General features: G+C 44.9%; 1 protein-coding gene across 1 annotated transcript; it reads left to right on the top strand.

Annotated features, from left to right (window-relative positions):
* Positions 1–3,766: 3,766 nt before the first annotated feature.
* On the top strand, positions 3,767–19,137 carry dhx8 (DEAH (Asp-Glu-Ala-His) box polypeptide 8). The gene is made up of 23 exons (XM_049015188.1): positions 3,767–4,139; positions 4,451–4,536; positions 4,633–4,705; positions 4,972–5,063; positions 5,202–5,308; positions 5,545–5,910; positions 7,102–7,246; positions 7,934–8,137; positions 8,489–8,576; positions 8,904–9,001; positions 9,420–9,567; positions 9,987–10,168; positions 10,583–10,777; positions 11,795–11,980; positions 12,551–12,761; positions 13,148–13,329; positions 13,424–13,564; positions 13,753–13,908; positions 14,004–14,141; positions 14,449–14,577; positions 16,873–17,069; positions 17,613–17,792; positions 18,217–19,137. Exons 1-23 carry the CDS (start codon positions 4,031–4,033, stop codon positions 18,434–18,436), a joined length of 3,633 nt encoding a protein of 1,210 aa, XP_048871145.1. The 5' UTR covers positions 3,767–4,030; the 3' UTR covers positions 18,437–19,137.
* The last annotated feature ends 571 nt before the right edge of the window (positions 19,138–19,708 follow it).

Below are 19,708 nucleotides of genomic sequence, written 5' to 3'. Positions count from 1 at the left end.
TTGAGATTAATCCATTCACTCACGTCCGTCCAAAAACCTTGTGAATATCGGCAAGAAGAAAAAAAAAACAGTTGCTCCAGGGATTCTGGCTGAGAGAGGCGCTGCACGATCTGTCTTAAGTCGTCTTGCTCTCGCGAGCCTTTGTACTATGTGACATGGTGACGCGTGGTGAAATTTTAAATACATTGGAGTAGCCCAACCATTCGTCAGTTCCTTCACTGTTACAGATTTTGAAGAAGTAGCCATTTTTAACATGTGAATGTTTCAACTATATCAGGATGATTGTTGTAGTTTACACTTTATGAAGAATGTAAAACAGAATCTGCTTATGAATAAATGAACATTGCATTTATATAGCACTTTGCAAGACACCCCAAGCAGTCTACAGAACCAATGTGGAGGTAATTCAACCATAACTAATGTGTAGCACATGCTTGGATAATGCAACGGCAGGCGTTCTGCACCAGTACACTCACCACATAGTAGCTAAGGTGGTGAAGGGACAACAGAGAATTCACCAGTTAGATAAAGGGGATGATTAGGAGGCCAGATCTGAAAAGGCCACAGTAAACCGTTTCAGCCAAAGCAATGGGGTAACCATGGATCTTTTGTGGCTTCAGAGTCAGGTGCCCAGTTATACATCTCATCTGAGGGAAAGTTGCATTTTTACAGCACAATGTGCATGTATCACTAGAACCTTGGGACCCACATAGACCACAGGATGGTTAAATTTGTTGCCACACCAACACATTTTCAGTAGCAGCTCAGCTTTCCTGTTTCGTCTTCCATCTGAGTATGAGCCACGCCTAAACCTGCTTAGCTTCAGAAGGATAACCTGGTCTAAACTGCAGGTTGTATGGCTGAAACAAAGGGCTGTTTTTGTCTGCAACCAGGCTAGGAGGAAGGGCAAGGAATCAAGAGTTACAGGAGAAAGGCCCTCGGGTCCAGCCCAGCCTAGATAAGAATACAGATTCACAATAACGCAGAAATGTAGAAACAGAAATATTCAAAGAAATCGAAATACAGAAAGTTCAATGAGAAAATGCATTTACCCTTTATCTTTGGTATCATAAGTGTATCTAAAATTAGGAAACTTGAATTAAATTACACGAGCAAGTAAGTCAAAACATCTAGCTCACACCACAGCTTAGCTAACGTAAGCTTTTGGTAAGCTTTTACAAAGACCCTCCTCTTAGATCGCTCTTTTACTAATTAGTGCCTACTTTGTCTATGACTTTGTATTAAAATTATTTCTCTTGAAAACTGTCTGCATAGTGCATGTTTAAGACTTTTGTGTCAGTCCATGGATGACTGCTCCCTGCACCACAGGCAGGTGGATGTAAGCCAGCGGGGGCCTCCGAACCTGCAGCATTGCCCACTGGCGTCGATGAACAGTCAGAGGTTTCACTGCAATTCCTTCGTAGTACAGGCAGACACAAGCGGCTTTCTTGCTATTAGTTTATTTGAAGGCTTCCCTCCAAATCCACTCCCTCCAACAATCATGTCACCTCTTAAATAGGTGGATACCTCAACCCTCCAAAGTTCAAACCAAAGTTACGGCCTTGCTATCACAAATAACACTGGAAAAGGGATATCTAGACATAGATATCCAACTTTTACCAATTAAAGTGAATAATAGAAGGTATGGACGTGTCCCTACCAATACTGTGGGAGTATCATGTGTTTACGGGGTAGGGGGTACGGGGCTGTTTTGGTTCTTACCAGTGTTGAAACCAAACCTACACCATTCAATTTATTTATTTTATAGCACCTTTCACAACAGTCACCCCAAGGTGCTTTACATGGTTATGTAATGATACATTCCTGCATCATTTATACAAAATAATTCAAAAATGGGGAAAGTGGAAGACAAAGAGATGAAAGAAAAAAAGCCTGATGACAATGGAGGAGAAGAACCAAAAGCTCCCATGAAGAGAGAAAAAAGACCTCAGTGGGGTCCAAGGTCAACTGGCTACTCAGCATGCTAACATTATTAAAAAAATGTTATAAGCAAGATGTTAACTGTGGTCAAGGTCAAAGCCAAAGTCCATTGATGAATCAGTTCTCCACACCGGACAGTGTAGGGTGGCAGATCAAAGTCTGCTCCCATGATGTCACATCCATGGTGTCACCCTTCCATCGGACTGAACCAGGACTCCAGCTTGGGAGTGGGCACCATCTGGACATGTGGGAAGGAAGACAGAGAGCATGGGGGGTCAAAACATGCATTGACACATTAATGGACAAGCATAGTAGATAAAAATGGCATGTACAACAGCACCAGTAGTCATAGTTATGGTGCTTTATGTGTTACATTGTGGGTAAGCTAAACTGTAATAGGTCTTCAATTGAGATTTAAAGACTCAATTTAGCATTCCGAACATAGGTTGGCAAACCATTCCACAATATCGGGCCCCTGTAGCAGAAGGCTTTACCATCAACTGTTACTTTATTTATATGTGGAATGACCAGGAAGTCTCTTCTGTGATCTGAGTGGACGATGTGGCTTGTAAACTTGCAGTAGTGTTGTTAGGTAAGCAGGCACTAGACCAGGAGCTAGGTGCCTTATATGTAAGCAGGAGAACTTTGAAGTCAGTCCTGAACCTAACAGGAAGCATTGCAGGGAACAAAGACCAGGGGTTATGTGTTCCAACTTCTTGCTCTTGGTGATAATTTGAGCTGCTGCATTTTGAATACGCTGCAAGGTGTTTAATGTGATGTGCATTTTCCCAGATAATTGAGCATTACAGTAGTCAAACCTACTGTTTACAAAAGCATATATTATATTCTCAATGTCTTGACTAGTATGGAACATTGGAGTTTGACAATGTTATGTAGCTGCAGGAAGCACACCAACACTACATCCACATGTGATTTGAACGAGAGGCTCATATCTAAGGTGACACCTAAGTTACAGCAGGGTTGCCAACTTTGGTCAGCTGGCTAAAGATTTTCTATTCGACACAAGTCTGCACACACATTGTACGTAGGCCGAACACTATTTTTACATTGTATATAATCTACAGGGTTTGCAAACTACCCAACTGTTTTGATGTAACCAGTTTTATGTGAGTAATGTAATAATAATGATTTGCCATAAAATTTCTTGAGTGAGAGAGAAAGTATGGGTGTCACACCAGATGAGTGAGAGTTGGCAACCCAGGTTATGGGCTGAGCCGCTGGGGGAAAAGTTCAGCACCTCACAGCCAAATGTGGAAATTAAAGCAGGCCTATCCACAGACAAACCTCCGAACATTCCTTGGTTATGGGCTTGATTTACATCCTTGCGTGTGAATGTCACGCCAAATGCGTGAGATTTGGCAACCCGTCGTCTCTAAACTGACGTCAGTGTTCACCTTGGGCGACAGTACTGAATTGCACACTAAACTTGAATTAAGTAATACCGTTCACTTTCAGAGTAAAAACTTAATTTTTGTGGGAATAAACCCCTTTAGTGTAGACGGTATTGTGGTATCCCGGTCTTTCGTGGGGATATAAACTTGAACAGTAAACGATATTTTGGTGTCTCGTTCTTCGGTGAGAATAGAAACTAGAAAAATAAACGGAGTTTTGGTGTCCAGTTGTTTGCGTGGATTTAAACTTAAAAAGTTTGAATTTTTTTTGACGTCCAGTCCCTTTGTGGGAATAGCTTCTTCTTCTATGCCACGCCGCACACGTGAAGGCAGACTTCCCGTTCACCTTTCGGAAAGCGACCACGTGCTGGACTCGATACGGAAAAGGGCAGAGTGGTGACGCCATTACGTTTAACGTCACGTCTACGATACGCCAATATGGCGGCTGTTGACAGTGTGCTTTCTTATAAGTAGTACGATCCGTAATGGCACTGTTTGGTTTTGGCGAAGTACCAAGAAAATATTTCTATTCTATATAAACTTAAATTGACTTCTGAAATTTTATTGGAAAGTTATTCGTTTTTAAAATAAGAAAATATTGGCCTAGGCTCCACTGGGCTGGACTTGCTAACAATATCTAGCAGTCATTTTAATTGCTGGTGAAACAACACATAAAAATGGTCGACGTCGGAGAAGATGAGCTTAAGCAGCTCGAATACCTCTCTTTGGTTTCCAAAGTGTGCACTGAACTGGACAATCATTTGGGAATAAGCGATAAAGATCTTGGTAAGCAAATGGATGTGTACTTTTGCTATTTAATGTGTCTGAACTGAAGAAGCCTTTCGGATGAGAGGTGAAACGTTTTCAATAAAAAAATCCAATTGCCTTCAATTTAAGCCCTTAAGATTATTTAATGTGTCAGTTCATTATTCAACTGTATTGTTTGTTACAACTTTCAGAATATATACATATTTAATGTCTTTAATAATTGTGATCGGTTTTTATGCGATCGTTACGAAGTGTATTGTTTTGTAGGTAAAATCTGGTTCTGGTTGCAATGTTTTATGGGAAATCGTTCTTTTTTTTTTGTTCAAAAGCCGAGTTTGTCATAAGCCTTGCCGAGAAGAATCCAACGTTTGATGGTTTCAAGGTAGCGTTGGTGAAGAATGGAGCTGAATTCACTGTGAGTTTTGTGCTTGCTTACCGTGCCACGCGCCTGTATTCCTAGCCGCGACGCTCGCTGTTCTAATAAGTCTGAGCCCATTCTTTGTCATTCCAGGATTCTCTGGTCAGCAATCTGCTACGACTGATCCAAACTATGCGACCCCCAGCAAAACCATCTACCAGCAGAGGTAAGTACGAGTCTTCTTCCTGTATTTACATCTGAATTCAGCAAGTATTTTATCTTACAAGAATTTTCTTATGGGGCACCTTGTTTTACTGTAATCGTTGATTACATATGATGCCTTTTTGATTACTTATGTCTCTAAGGACCTTGTCCCCCTTGGTAGATTTTACCGACTGATCGACTATGAATGTCTTGATGATCAATTGACGCACACTTAAGCCCAGTAAGGAATTCTTACCATGTGAATTTCCCTTTGTGTTCCTTGCCCAGCCTCTGAATCTGTGGCCAAACCAAAGAGTGAGAAGGAAAAGTGGAAGGAGATGTTTCCTGCTCTTTGTCGGGCCGACAATCCCATGACCAGAGTAAGCCATTTGTATGAAACCACTCTGTGGCGATATGTTAAGCGTTTCCTGCACCCTTCCGCAGAAACAGCAGCTTTTCAGCACCAGAGTATATAAAGATGCTTTTGGTAGCAGGCTACATTCTTGTGTTCTCTACAGACTATGCTGGATGAGGATGATGTCAAGGTTGCTGCGGACGCCATGAAAGAGCTGGAGATGTTTATGCCCAGTGTAAGCGGTGGTGACTCGAAGTCAAGCAAACACAGGTCAGCATCGTTATCAAGCTGTCCTGTTCACAATTGAAACTCTGTAACCATTTCTTTCCATTGAATATCATCATGATCTGTCAAATTTCAATATTCTGTTTGTGTTCAGTTATGATACTTAGAGCAGTTTGTATTATTGTACAGACACGCAATATGGAGTTTAATATAATTTTGTCATATGTTATTGTCTTCATTCAACTTGTCCTGTTTTCATCCTTTGTTCTGTTCTCACTTAGACATGATGAAAGTGGTAAGAGGAGGAGGAGGAGCAGAAGCCGGAGTCGGGACCGTGAGCGGGACCGCGTGCGTGACCGTGACCGCGAATGGGACCGAGACAAAAGGAGGCATCGCCGCTCGCGGTCCAGGTCTCGCTCCCGTGACCGAGGCAGGGGCCGCTCGTCACGCTGGAGGTCCCGCAGCCGCTCTGCAAGCCCGCGCTGGGAGAAGGAGAAGGAGAAGGACAAGGACAAGGTCTCCGACCGCTGGAAGGACAGACACGTAGACCGCCCCCCCCCAGAAGAACCCTCAGTCGGGGACATCTACAACGGCAAGGTTACCAGCATCATGCAGTTTGGCTGCTTTGTGCAGCTGGAGGGACTGAGGTTAGTATGAGAATGCGTTTACCATTTGTATGTTTTTCTTTTAACCCACCATGGTTTGCACCGTTAATTAATAGTTGTATAACTGAAGTCCTTTTAAGGCATACTGATGATCCTGTTCTGTATTGTTCAATGACAGTTGACTAGAGTATTTACAATTTCCCTTGTGAATGAAACTCCTGTTTGTCCTGCTTTTGATTTGATATTCATTTAAATCAGTGGTCGCCAACCTTTTTACATTGAGGACTCCTTTTACAAATTTATTTTGTCCTAAAATGGTGGGTCCCCAAGTTGCAGACTGTGGTCGATTATGAATGTCTTTATGGTTGACCTGTTGATCGTGATCCATCGGTTGGTGACCGCTAATAAATCATTATGCTGTTATTCACGAGCATGTTCAGGGTTCCCACACATCCTGGAAAACCGTGAAAACCTGGATTTTTCATAGAAAAATCATAGAAAATTCATGGAAAATGAAAAAATGTTCTTCCTCCTTCTGTTCCCACAAAGTTAGAAGCATTGAATTGCATAGCAAGATATTTTGCACAATTCCATTTCACGATTGCTGATCTTTTGTTTCACAGTGTGAACCCTATGCTGTTGAATTGTGCTCCATTAAACCAATACATTCTATTGAAGTATTCTATAGACGATGCATAAAACAAAAGCCATTTTGATTAAACTCTTGTCGTGGCATTAAATGCATAATGAGCCTTTTGTCATGTCCAGCATTTCATTTAAAGAAACAGTGGATTATCAGTTTTGGGGATGTACTGTATTTTGAGAAATTGTAAAGTAGAGAAAATAATGTAAGCTTTAAAGGTGTCAGGATAATTTATAGTAAATTTTAGGTCATTATTTCACAGTGGCTTGTGTTTTGACTGCAAAATTTCAAATTTTAAAGGTGGTTCACTGGAAGCCCTCATGTCAACTGTAAAAAATCTCATAAGTGTCCTGGAAAAATCCTGGAAAATGATGTCCTGAAAAAAGTGGGAACCCTGTTCTTTTTATGTTAGAAGAAAGTATCTTGTGCCTTTCAGGTTTATAAAATTCTTTTAGTGTACCCATTTTGCACAGTATTTTCCGTGTTTATCTGGAATTTCCATATGAGTGTTTTCATATCTGCATTATCTAAAGAGTTTCACAATGTGTGGTAATTGAAGCTAAATGTCCTCAACCCTCCTATTTTGGCAGAAAACGCTGGGAGGGTTTGGTCCACATCTCAGAGCTCAGGAGAGAGGGGCGTGTGGCCAACGTAGCTGATGTGGTCAGCAAAGGTCAGCGAGTAAAAGTCAAAGTGTTGTCCTTCACTGGGTCAAAGACCAGCCTTAGTATGAAGGTGAGTGAGATTCGTGTTTAATGAATTTTAAAGTTTTTATTATTTTTGTTTAAGATGAAACAGGCTGAAATTATTACAGTAAAAATTTTAGTCTCCGACAACTTTGGGACCGGAGCAGTGCCAGGTAGTTGTTTTACTCTTGAAAAGCACTGAATTGTGAAGCATTTCTTGCCCTTACTTTGTTTTTGCACACAAACACACACACACACTAATGAATAAATAAAACAATTGGGTGATAACTAGATAAACCAGACTACTAAAGCATGCTGCTGCATAGGCGTCCGCTGAAACCGATACGTATTCCGAAATGCTTTTCTTATGCTGTTTTGATTAGGTTAGTGTAAATACTTTTTATAAATTATAAATTTTAAGCTGAATTTTTAGAAATTTGCCAATTACTTCAGACATGGGAGCTTTTATGTATGAAATTTACATATCATGTTTACTTCTGGCAGTGAGCAGTTTTAAAATTACGGGGCTGCATTTAAAAAAAATTTTTATTTGCGTTTTTACCAGTAAGACAGTTACGGGGTATACAACAAAGCTTAAGCTTGTTCAGGTAATTTTATTTGTTGCATGCTGTTAGGGATGGGTAGCATCCTGCAGTATGCACTCTTGCACATATCCTTTGGGATATGTAGTTCAGGATTGGTTTTCCAAATGATTAGTGAATGCGGTCTTGAGCAGGACGTGGACCAGGACACCGGGGAGGACCTGAACCCCAACCGGCGTCGCAACATGGGGGCCGATGGCAGCGAGGAGACCGCCATGAGGAACCCTGACCGACCCACCAACCTCAACCTGGGCCACGCGCCCGAGGTGGAGGACGACACCCTGGAGCGCAAGAGGCTCACTAAGATCTCTGATCCAGAGAAGTGGGAGATCAAGCAGGTGCGTCTGCAGGCATCCTGAGAAACTGCTTTCGGCTTCTGCACTAGGTTTAATAGGATCGTGAATAGAGTATTAAGTCCAGGAGGTAGTGTGGAGGGTCAGCGCTGCTACTCACTGAGCAGATGTGTCAATCACACATATATAATCAATAGTTTCAAGCTGATTTGGTGATTAAAAGTGTTTTTATCCTGGTTTGTTCCCTGCCTTGTGCCCCTATCGTCCGGAGTAGGCTCCGGACCCCACACAACTCTGAATAGGACGATGGGGTTACAGAAGATGGATGGATGGATGGATGGATTGCATGTTTTTATTAAGACCTGCTTTTTCTTTTCCCCCCCTCCCTTCGCTCAGATGATTGCTGCCAATGTCCTTTCCAAGGAGGAGTTTCCTGACTTTGATGAGGAGACTGGTATCCTCCCAAAAGTTGATGATGAAGAAGGTAAATCTTCCTTGTGTTAAATATAGTTCCAGTTTAAGCTTTTCTGGTAGATTATGTATAACTGGGATGAGTTACTTTCCTAAGTATATCGGCATAAGCTTTGTGATGCAACTTCCATGGGTGACTCGCTGATATGCAGTGCTGGTTTCTTTGACCTACGGCCTGCACTCCTGGCTTTTCTGTTCTTCCAACCAGTGCTGTGGTTGCTCTGATCTAATCATTGAGCTCCTTATTAATTGTAGACCATGGCACGGTTGTGGATCAGCATTTGCATATGGAGTAGGTTGGGGTATACTGTATTGAGCCAAGTGTTTGTGTGCTTTGTAGATGAAGATCTGGAGATCGAGCTGGTGGAGGAGGAGCCTCCTTTTCTGCGGGGGCACACCAAGCAGAGCATGGACATGAGTCCCGTCAAAATCGTCAAGGTCTGCTGCTTGTGGTCCAGGAGCCTCCCAGCTACAGGCTGCTGCTTTCTGCTCAACATGCTGTGCAGCTTTTTATTTAAACAGCTTCACTTAGGCGTCTCCCCTAAAGTTCAGTTGATTCTCTTGGTGATGTTGAGGATAATCAGTTGAAAATCGCTGAGTACATGATGCTTGCAGATCAAGAAGTTATGGTATTGAGATTCCAGGGAATCATCCAAGAATTGTGCTCTAGACCGCATGATTTATTGCATATTTTTCCTTTTTCTATAAGAGTATTTATCACTCAGCATTATGGTATATTAAAATTTCTTCTTGTAGATACCGTTTACTCTTAAGGCTGGTGTTTTCCTCACACACACGCATATTTTATTCAGGGCCTTCAGGCTAATCCACCTGTCACTGATTTGGCTCCTCCCAGAACCCGGATGGCTCCCTGTCCCAGGCCGCCATGATGCAGAGTGCTCTTGCCAAGGAGCGCCGGGAGGTGAAGCAGGCACAGCGCGAGGCTGAGATGGACTCCATCCCCATGGGCCTGAACAAACACTGGGTGGATCCCCTGCCTGACGGTTAGCCCCGCCTTCCCCTGCATTCCTCTCGCTATGCAAGGCTGCCCGCGACTGCTTTGGGTTTTTAAAGTTTAGTTTACCCTTTTTGGAGGAGTGTAATAGGTAATAGTTTTGCAAGTGTTCGTTCAAAATAGGTACTTTTATCTCTGATATGAAAGCTATGTAATTCAGAATTTTTCTGGTCTACTTTTTTGGGACTGTCATTCGTTCTGACTCTAGCCCTGAACATCCTTTCATCTCTCTCTTTATACGCGATTACTAATCATGCAGCATGGCGCACTCGCCCATGTCTATGTACGTATCTGTGGCTTAGCTGGTTGGGACTTCCAGGAAGACTGTTAAAGTGAGCCATGTAAAAGCTGCTTCATGACCTGCCCCATAAACCCTGTTAACGCGCTTCGCTTTCCTGGCCACATTAGCCGACGGACGGCAGATCGCAGCCAACATGAGGGGCATCGGCATGATGCCCAACGACATCCCGGAGTGGAAAAAGCACGCCTTTGGCGGTAACAAGGCTTCCTATGGGAAGAAGACGCAGCTGTCCATTGTGGAGCAGAGGGAGAGCCTTCCCATCTACAAGCTGAAGGAGCAGCTCATCCAGGTCAGCAGAGGGCGCTGTGTATTTAGTGCAGGCATGGGCATCCTTGCACCTCCAGAGCGTAATGTAGCACTCACTTATTCACTCACTTGTTTAATTACATTAGTTCTGTAATTTCCACTGCCCCACATGAAAATTCAAACCTAAGCTATATATAAATATAATAATAATCATAAGTCTCCATTTTGTGATTTATCTTAATTTATCAGTTATGTAATGGAAATTGCACATGAGTAATATCAGTAGAGATGTGCATGGTTTGAAGGTAATCTCAATGCCGACAGTTTTGCTCTTACTGGGCTAGGATGGTTCTCCTGGGCTTCCACTGTGATGTGGGTGTTTAATTTGACCTTTTATAATAGCTTTGATTGGCTTAAGAATAAAAACAATGTTCCTGTGTTTTTTGCCTCGTGAAAGGCCGTACACGACAACCAGATTCTAATAGTGATTGGGGAGACCGGCTCAGGAAAGACCACCCAGATCACGCAGTACCTGGCTGAGGCGGGGTACACCACCCGCGGCAAGATTGGCTGCACCCAGCCGCGGCGTGTGGCCGCCATGTCTGTGGCCAAGAGGGTGTCCGAGGAGTACGGCTGCTGCCTGGGCCAGGAGGTGGGTGATCCTCCGCCGCCGCCTCATGCCCGCGCCACCGCCATCTCTGAGACACGTAAATCCATGTGTGGCCCATTAGTGGCCGCCGCTGGCTCCCTGGCCATTAGCCCGCTTATTGGACTGGGAGGTAAGTGATTTGTTGGATGCAGTTCTGAGGAGGGGCATCGCAGGCGAGACCTGCAGGAGTGTCGTAGTGAAGAGGCTTGTAGTCTTGAAACCCGGACCGTTGATGGTAATTGGAGCTCAGTCAACCAGGGACTTTGGGCACCAGTCGCAATTTGAGAGGCTTTGCAGAATGTTATTTTCCTGTCTGTTCACAAAATAATGCAAGAAATTCTGCAGAACTAAATATGCAAGCCAAGGTGATTGTTCAGTGGGTGTTTATAATACTGATCGTATGCTGTGTTTAGCAAAATTCTTTGGCCATGATGGTTCAGACCCAAATAAATCACCCTATCTATCCTGTACAGGGCTGCAATGCGGCTGGAAACAGTGTAACAAAGCAGGGGTTCTTGTGGATGGGGAGCCAGTCCACTGCAGAGTACATGTTCACATATAGTAATATGCTGGAGTGTAACGGGAAAGCCTTCAAACACAGGGAATATCCAAATTACACACACACACACACACACACACACACACAGAATCACACAAACGGTGATGCCAGCTGGCCTAAGCGCTACAGGAAAGCTGAGTGCCAAACGCCACACCTACAGAGTGGGACTTGATTTGAACCCTAATGCTAGAGGTGCGAGGCCACAGTGCCGTCGCTGTAAAATACTATAAATGCCAAGCAGTTGGATGGAGCTTAATAAAGTGCGGAGATCAACGAGATCCGTGCCTTAACCTTCGGTTTGGTTCTGCTTCAGTAAATCACTCGGCAGCGCTCTCGGCGTAACCCGAACCGGCCGTAGTTCTCTGTCCATGTGGTTCTGATGGTTCTGATGTGTGGCATTTCTGCCTCGCCTTTTGCCGCTGTGCTAAACCCCCACCCGCCCCCTCTCCAAACCCACGCAGGTAGGCTACACCATCCGATTCGAGGACTGCACCAGCCCGGAGACGGTGATCAAGTACATGACGGACGGCATGCTGCTGAGGGAGTGTCTGATCGACCCGGACTTGGGCCAGTACGCCATCATCATGCTGGACGAAGCCCACGAGAGGACCATCCACACAGACGTGCTCTTCGGGCTGCTGAAGAAGGTGGGCCCATGTCCTTCCTCTGATCTGGCTAATAGCCCCTCCCACTACTTACACGCTGCAGTACAGCTGAGTTCTGTGTCTCCGCCGCTCTGAAACCTTTCATCTATATGTCTCTGTATCCAGCAGTGTGGAAGGAGTGCGACTGTTGATTTGAGTCCTCAGTTTCGCTCACATTGTATAGTGGGCAGCATAGTTTAGTCCTGCTTTTGCGGATATAAATTTAAATCAAAGCTGCTTTGTGAATACAAATTCACAAAAAACTGCACGTCGTAGAGTGAGACTGAAGAGTCGGGGGAGTCTTTCTACTGAAGGAAGGCTTATGCGTTTGATTAGTTAGGCTATAGACTTTGAAATGTAAACTTTTTTCCCCCCATTTATGGTCTTCGGGGATTAAACGGCTTTGTTGTGAATGTCCATCCATTTTTTCCCCACCCTTTAACTGTTTTAAAGTTATTATGTTTCTGCTTTTCCTTTTGAAGGAATGGATTTTCATAGCAGCGAAATTGTGTAAATGGTAAGCTTGTGTAAACTTAGAGTGAGAAGCTTACAGCGCATCCCTCGTTCCTATAGTCGGTGCAGAAACGGCCGGACATGAAGTTGATCGTGACGTCGGCCACGCTGGACGCCGTCAAGTTCTCCCAGTACTTCTATGAGGCTCCCATCTTCACCATCCCGGGCCGCACGTACCCCGTGGAGGTGCTGTACACCAAGGAGCCCGAGACGGACTACCTGGATGCCAGTCTGATAACGGTGATGCAGATCCACCTCACCGAGCCTCCAGGTACGTCCTGCCAGCTGCAGCCAGTGTGCAGCTCTCTCTGCTTGTGAACCATGGGAATTGAGACACTATTCTGCTGTTTTATATCGCCTGTTTTTAATTCACTTGGTGCTTTTTGGTTTTAGGGGACAAGGTTGAAATCTGATTATTATGGCAGCAGCTTTTTGTTTTTCAGTCATTTATATTTGTGTAAGTTTTTGATATTTTCAGAAATGTCTGCTGTTTACAGTAAAAACATCAGACTCTCCATCATTAGATGTCTTTGAGGTCGGTATGGGGGTAGCATGTCCTTAACATGGATGCTCTTTAATTAACCTGAATGCTCTATGCTGGTTAGTCCTTGGTGACTCCTTGGCCCTCCCTCTCTAACCCGAGTTGTACCCTGACAGGTGACATCCTGGTGTTCCTGACTGGTCAGGAGGAGATCGACACGGCCTGCGAGATCCTGTATGAGAGGATGAAGAGTCTCGGCCCGGACGTCCCAGAACTCATCATCCTCCCTGTGTACTCCGCCCTGCCCAGTGAAATGCAAACCCGGATCTTTGACCCGGCACCGCCTGGCAGTAGGAAGGTACCGGCCGCCCCCCTCCGCCCCGCCATACCCTGACTGGGCATCGGCTCTGACGGAGCTCGCTTTGTGGATGACCCGTGTGCTTGTGTCTCAGGTTGTCATCGCTACCAACATTGCGGAGACGTCGCTGACTATTGACGGCATCTATTACGTGGTCGACCCAGGCTTTGTCAAGCAGAAGGTGTATAACTCAAAGACTGGCATCGACCAGCTGGTAGTCACGCCCATTTCACAGGTAACACCCAAATGCGATAACGTGGCTTATAATGTGCAGCTTAGCTGCTGGGCTGATATATTTTATGACCTACCTTTGTAATCCTACCTTTACCAAGCATTCCAGTATTGCTTCACAACCTTTACGATCTGAATCCGAAAGCTGTCTTTAATGCAACCTGTGAATTGTGAACGTATCCGACATTGTAGGCCCAAGCCAAGCAGCGAGCGGGCCGCGCCGGGAGAACTGGGCCAGGCAAGTGCTACAGGCTGTACACTGAGCGAGCCTACCGGGACGAGATGCTCACCACCAACGTGCCTGAGATCCAGAGGACCAACCTGGCCAGTACTGTGCTGTCCCTGAAGGTGCCCACCTCCCCCCTTCGAAGTGAACCTCAGAGCTGCTGTATCTGCCTTCTAGCATATAGTCTGATCTCCATTTGGTTCCCCTCCCTCCACAGGCTATGGGCATCAATGACCTTCTCTCATTTGACTTCATGGATGCTCCTCCAATGGAGACTCTGATCACAGCCATGGAGCAGCTGTACACCCTGGGGGCCCTGGACGACGAGGGGCTGCTTACCCGGCTGGGTCGCAGGGTAGGGGAGTGCGTGAGCGTGTCAGTGAGGCGGGAGGGCGAAGCTCACCCTTCAAATATCACACATTAATGTTTATCTGCCAAAAGTCCTTCAAAATGAAGTTCAGGTAGTCAAGCCATTTCAAGCCTGTTTTCACTTCTGTTTTGGAATTTTGTTCTTGTTGCTGTTGTTGTTTACAAGAGGTGCCTCTAATTACGGGAACCTTAGGTGCAACGATCAAGGTGAAAACGGAGACGTCCTAGGATGCTTTGGCTTGCGTGTAGGGTGTTTTTCTGCCTGACGGCCTGCTCCCACCTCCCGCCTGCAGATGGCTGAGTTTCCCCTGGAGCCCATGCTGTGCAAGATGCTCATCATGTCTGTCCACCTGGGCTGCAGTGAAGAGATGCTGACCATCGTGTCCATGCTGTCCGTGCAGAACGTCTTCTATAGGCCCAAGGTAGGCTGCATCACGCAAACCTCCACTTCTTACTCTAAACAGCCTAAAAAGGGATAGTTCATTGGCATTCTTCTCCTCGCTCTGTGTTTGCGGTTTTTACCCCCAGCCAAATAGGCAATTATCTGCCAAATGTTCAGGTTTAGAGTGTGTTTGTGCACATGTTCCCACTCTCCCACCGTCCATGAACTGTAGATGACGTGTGTACATATCCTAACATGATACTAAAACATCCCGCAGGGAATTGGACAGCAGATTGTTTGTTCTACGCTTAAATGTTAAACTGAAAAGTACGTTTCTAGGCTTCTGTATTGTTTTTGTTTTATGTCATTTTTTCCTGCCCAACTAACTTGACATCAAAAACCAGTTTCTCTTGTTGACTGAATTAGCAAGACTAGTTAATGAGGACGGACACTAAGGTACTGAACACTCCCCCGAATACATTGTGAATATAACTCCTCCAGCCCCACCTCTGTTCCCTATTATGGGTGAATGCATCGTGAATAGTACAGGTGGATGATGTTTTATCTATGGAAATCTATTTACTGGGGAATATTCACTCGTATTATACCATAAACTGATGTTTGGGTCCTCCAAAGTACAGCTGTCATGATTTCTCCATTATAAAAAGCATCAATAAAGATTTCCCTAATTGGAAATTACCAATATGGAGGAAGGAAGACGGCACACAGCACATGAGGGTCCAAGTAAAGAGCGAAAGCATCATTTGCGTGGAAGCACATTAATTCACGTTAAAAGTGAATGAAAATGCAGTCGTCTGTCGGTATTTCAAAGCAGAACTTGAACATCACCACTGCAATGCAAATACATCTTAAAAGAAGACATTCAGGTTTTATGGCCTCACCATAGATGTGTGTTATAGCCTCTCTCAGTAGCCTAGTCTGTCTCTGTCGTCACTTTGACTTAAACTGTACTGTTTTTCTTTCTATGATTCCGGTATGTCAAAATGATTACTTCTAAGTCAGTCAGCCCTGTCACTTAGGTGCATCATTTTACCTAATACATATATGTTCATATAAGCAATTAATATTTTTGTGATTGCATTGTGTGCTGGGGCTGAATGATCCTGGGAAGTTCTGATTGCGATATTTGAAGTTTTTGTGTTTTTTTAGCAGTTGAAAATTAACTATATTGCCAAGTAGAACTTATTTTCTTCCAAAGTCGTTAGCAGACAAAGTAGCACTGACACATCACGTGATTCTGCTTAGTATCGTACCTCAGGAATGCAAAATCTATACAGTGGAAGACAAATGTCTTCTCATGACCAGTTCTTCTTTGCTTTACTCCTCTTGCCATCTTGTATGAGTGAATCAAACAGCAAGAACTAGAATCACTGTGATTGTCTTGCAGTGCACAGAGAGCTCATGCAAAAGCAGCAGCGGTAAACTTTAGACTTTACCTAGTATACATTTAAAATAATGGTGAAAGAATCATCGCTAAAGTTGAAATCCCACGCGGACATTAACGTCGCACATAGTGCACGCCTGCCAGGACAGCACAGTGCCGCAGTGGGTAGCACTGTCTCCGCACACTGCTGCTTTGTGTGTGTCTGTGGTCTGCACGTTCGTCCTGTGTGGGCGTGGCTTTCACAAAAACATCAAGTGAGTTGGAATGCCTCAGTTGAGTATATGTGTGACTGAGTGCACAGCAATTGCAATGTATATTGTATTGCATTATTATTATGTTGTATTATATGTTGTATTATAAGTGGAGTGGAGCAGTGGTTAGCACTGTTGCCTCACACCTCTCGGACCTGGGTTCGAGTCTTCGCCGTAGTTCCGTGTGTGGAGTTTGTATGTTCTCCCTGTATCATCGTGGGGTTTCCTCCAGGTATTTCGGTTCCCCCCCCACAGTCCCAAAATATGCTTAATATGGTTAATTGGGGTTACCAAATTGCCCATAGGTGTGTGTGTCCTACAATAGGTTGGTACCTTATCCTGGGGTGTTCCCTGCCTTGCGCCCATAACCTCCAGGATAGGCTCCGGGCCCCATCGAACCTGAATAAGACAAGCACTTTCAGATTATTGATGGATGGATATTCCTCTATTAATTGTCAGATTACTCAATCAGTGATGTAATCAGTAGTAGCAGCCATACTGGAAAGTAGAACATGGTTCCGTTCAGCGTGACACTATTAGAGGATAACTCCATATAGACCTCAACTTTACCAGCTTTTTTTTATGTTCTGGTTTGGCTCAGGATGGCGCTAACCTGCCGAGATGATGTTTCTTAGCAGCGATTGTTCAGCATGTAACACATAATGTACCTTTGTTCCAGGACAAGCAAGCTCTGGCAGACCAGAAGAAGGCCAAGTTCCACCAGCCTGAAGGGGACCATCTGACCCTGCTGGCTGTCTATAACTCCTGGAAGAACAACAAGTTCTCCAACCCCTGGTGCTATGAGAACTTCATTCAGGCGCGGTCTCTGCGACGTGCCCAAGACATCCGCAAGCAGATGCTGGGCATCATGGACAGGTGAGTCCATCCTGGAAATCTGCACTGCGTTATACTTGACAAGTCATCCTCTTTAATGAGTCTCTGTGTACTGTGTACTGATCTGCCTTGCTTCCCCATGCCTTTGACACTCACCAGAAATGTTTACACTAGATTCTAGTCACTATATCTTCTGTGTTTAACATTGGTAGGAAGGAGTTGAACATCACGGTTACCAGATGGCAAATAGGTACTTATTGTGCAAGATGTTTATTTTTGTAAAATGTGGGAGTCGACCTTAGAAGAGCGCTCTAATTCAGCAGAAGCAGAAGCCGCCAAGCTGAAACCAAACACCAATTACCGACTATAAAGCCTGTGTGATGACAGGATGCTTTGAGCTCGGCGGTAGTTAGTAAATGTGTTCGGCGTCAGCATGCCTTTCATTCGGGCACCGTTTCATACCTCTTTCTGTTGTGGCCTGTCTGTAGTGAGTCTCTTGTTAGTAGGGTGGGTATTTGAAGGAATCATGTGGAAAAACAGCCCCCCCCCCCCAGCATAAGTACAAACTGAGTTTCGTTTATCTAGACACAAGCTGGACGTGGTGTCATGTGGGAAGGCCACGGTGCGAGTGCAGAAGGCCATCTGCAGCGGCTTCTTCCGCAACGCCGCCAAGAAGGACCCCCAGGAGGGCTACCGCACCCTTATCGACCAGCAGGTGGTGTACATCCACCCCTCCAGCGCCCTGTTCAACCGCCAGCCGGAGTGGTGAGTGCTACCCGCCTGTTTCTCCCCAGCTTCTACTGTAGAATGTAGGTTGAAATACATAGGGGTAATGGGTTAAACCAAGTACCAGAGCTAGTTTGATATGCAGGAACCATGTTTGTCTTCAGTTTCTTTGTATTAGTGTAACAGCATTTCCACAATGATAGTCAATATCTGGGTAATTCCCTTCTACAAACTTGCCTCTTTCCCACTGTTAGGCACATTCAGCCAATCTAATGGGTTCTGTAGAACTGTTTGAAATGTTGAGCATTAAAACGTCAACTGAATGTTGGTTGAATATATATTCCTCCCAATGGACTATAAAATGGCCAGGACTGGCTGTGAAGCACCAAGCATGAGCAAAGATAATCTGGCATTAGGTTAGTGCGCCTGCAGCCATCCTCTTGCCCTTTGTTATTCCTCCCAGGGTGGTGTACCACGAGCTGGTGCTGACCACCAAGGAGTACATGCGGGAGGTGACCACCATCGACCCGCGCTGGCTGGTGGAGTTCGCCCCGGCCTTCTTCAAGGTGTCCGACCCCACGAGGCTCAGCAAGCAGAAGAAGCAGCAGCGACTGGAACCGCTGTACAACCGCTACGAGGAGCCCAATGCCTGGCGCATCTCACGGGCGTTCCGCCGCCGCTAGGCTGCCACGTCAGGCCGGGGGGGGGGGTTTACTTTCCCGTATCTCTCCTGCTGTCTTTGTTGAGACACTTCCTCTTCCGCTACAAACAAATGTTCTGGAACTTTTTCATGGTCCCTGGTGTATTTTACTGCAACCGCCATTAATATTTCAGGCCAGAAGGATCATTGTAGCAGTTGTAATAAACAATGTCATGTGTTGTTTAAAAGAGGCGGATGTTGGACTCAAGTCGCAGCAGAATGGTTTAAGAAAAGGTGTGTTGCACCTTTCTTCAGCAGCGGAACGTGCCTCTCGCTGGTCTTGTGTTGGGCACAAGTGCTGCAAACTTATTTGTCCAATGAGAAACCTGTTGCTATGCGCTAATGGTCCTCATGGTTACCCAGAAGATGGTGAGCCCTAAAGGGACCACCGGTAAAGTAATTCATCAGAAATGTGCAGACGGGGAAATGCTAGTACCTGGCTCCTTCAACCATTCCCACCCCTGAAGAATTCCAGAGCACTGTTTCATATAATGAAACATTGAACTGCTTGTATCTGAGTTTCAGGTACTTTTTCAGGATCTGTCTTGGACTGAAAGCCACGGTGCAGGGGGGTTTATGTATGTGTATATAACTATTTTTTTTATGTCCATTTGGAACTTGGGTTTGTCTATTTAGGCTTCAGCTGTACTTGTTTTATTTGCCCATTAAACACCCTTGTCTGTTTCCTCGTTTCCTGTTTTTCTCGTCTCCCTACGGCTTTGGCATTAGGAAACCATATTTAAAACAGCAGGGTAAGAATTAACCTTTACCTCTGAGGTACAGCTAAAGGTTATAGATCCCTTCGACGGGTTTGAGTTTAAATAAGATTTAGGCTGTTTCACATGGAAGCACATTATTGGATGGAGCGTTCAACATTTTTTCTTTTTAATCTTAGCTGTGAGACTGAGTGAATCAGGAGCTGCGTGTTCAGTGTTCAGCCGGTACAGATGTACGGCCTGGGTAATGGCCAATGAGGTCACAGTCTGCACAGGGTAACGTTTCACAGCCTACTCTTCCAAATCACTGCGTCTATCTACCGCCCGAAGAAACGAAGGAATTCTGCATTCAGAGTTTGCCTTCCCACCTGACAGCTGATTTAGAGTAAATTACACTCAAAATGTTGCTAAGCAACTAGCTGTACACAGTACAGCTTAATATTTACTGAAGGGCGTCAGGGAAATGGCTTCATTCAGTTGTCACTTCCCCAATCATTTTATTAATGGGACATTTGTAGGTATTGGACTAAGCTTCCACA

The sequence above is a fragment of the Brienomyrus brachyistius genome, chromosome 5 (genome assembly GCF_023856365.1).
Source record: "Brienomyrus brachyistius isolate T26 chromosome 5, BBRACH_0.4, whole genome shotgun sequence".
In the NCBI taxonomy this organism is placed as follows: domain Eukaryota; kingdom Metazoa; phylum Chordata; class Actinopteri; order Osteoglossiformes; family Mormyridae; genus Brienomyrus; species Brienomyrus brachyistius.
Note: the sequence above shows the minus strand (reverse complement) of the source record. Positions and strands in the feature narration are given on the sequence as shown.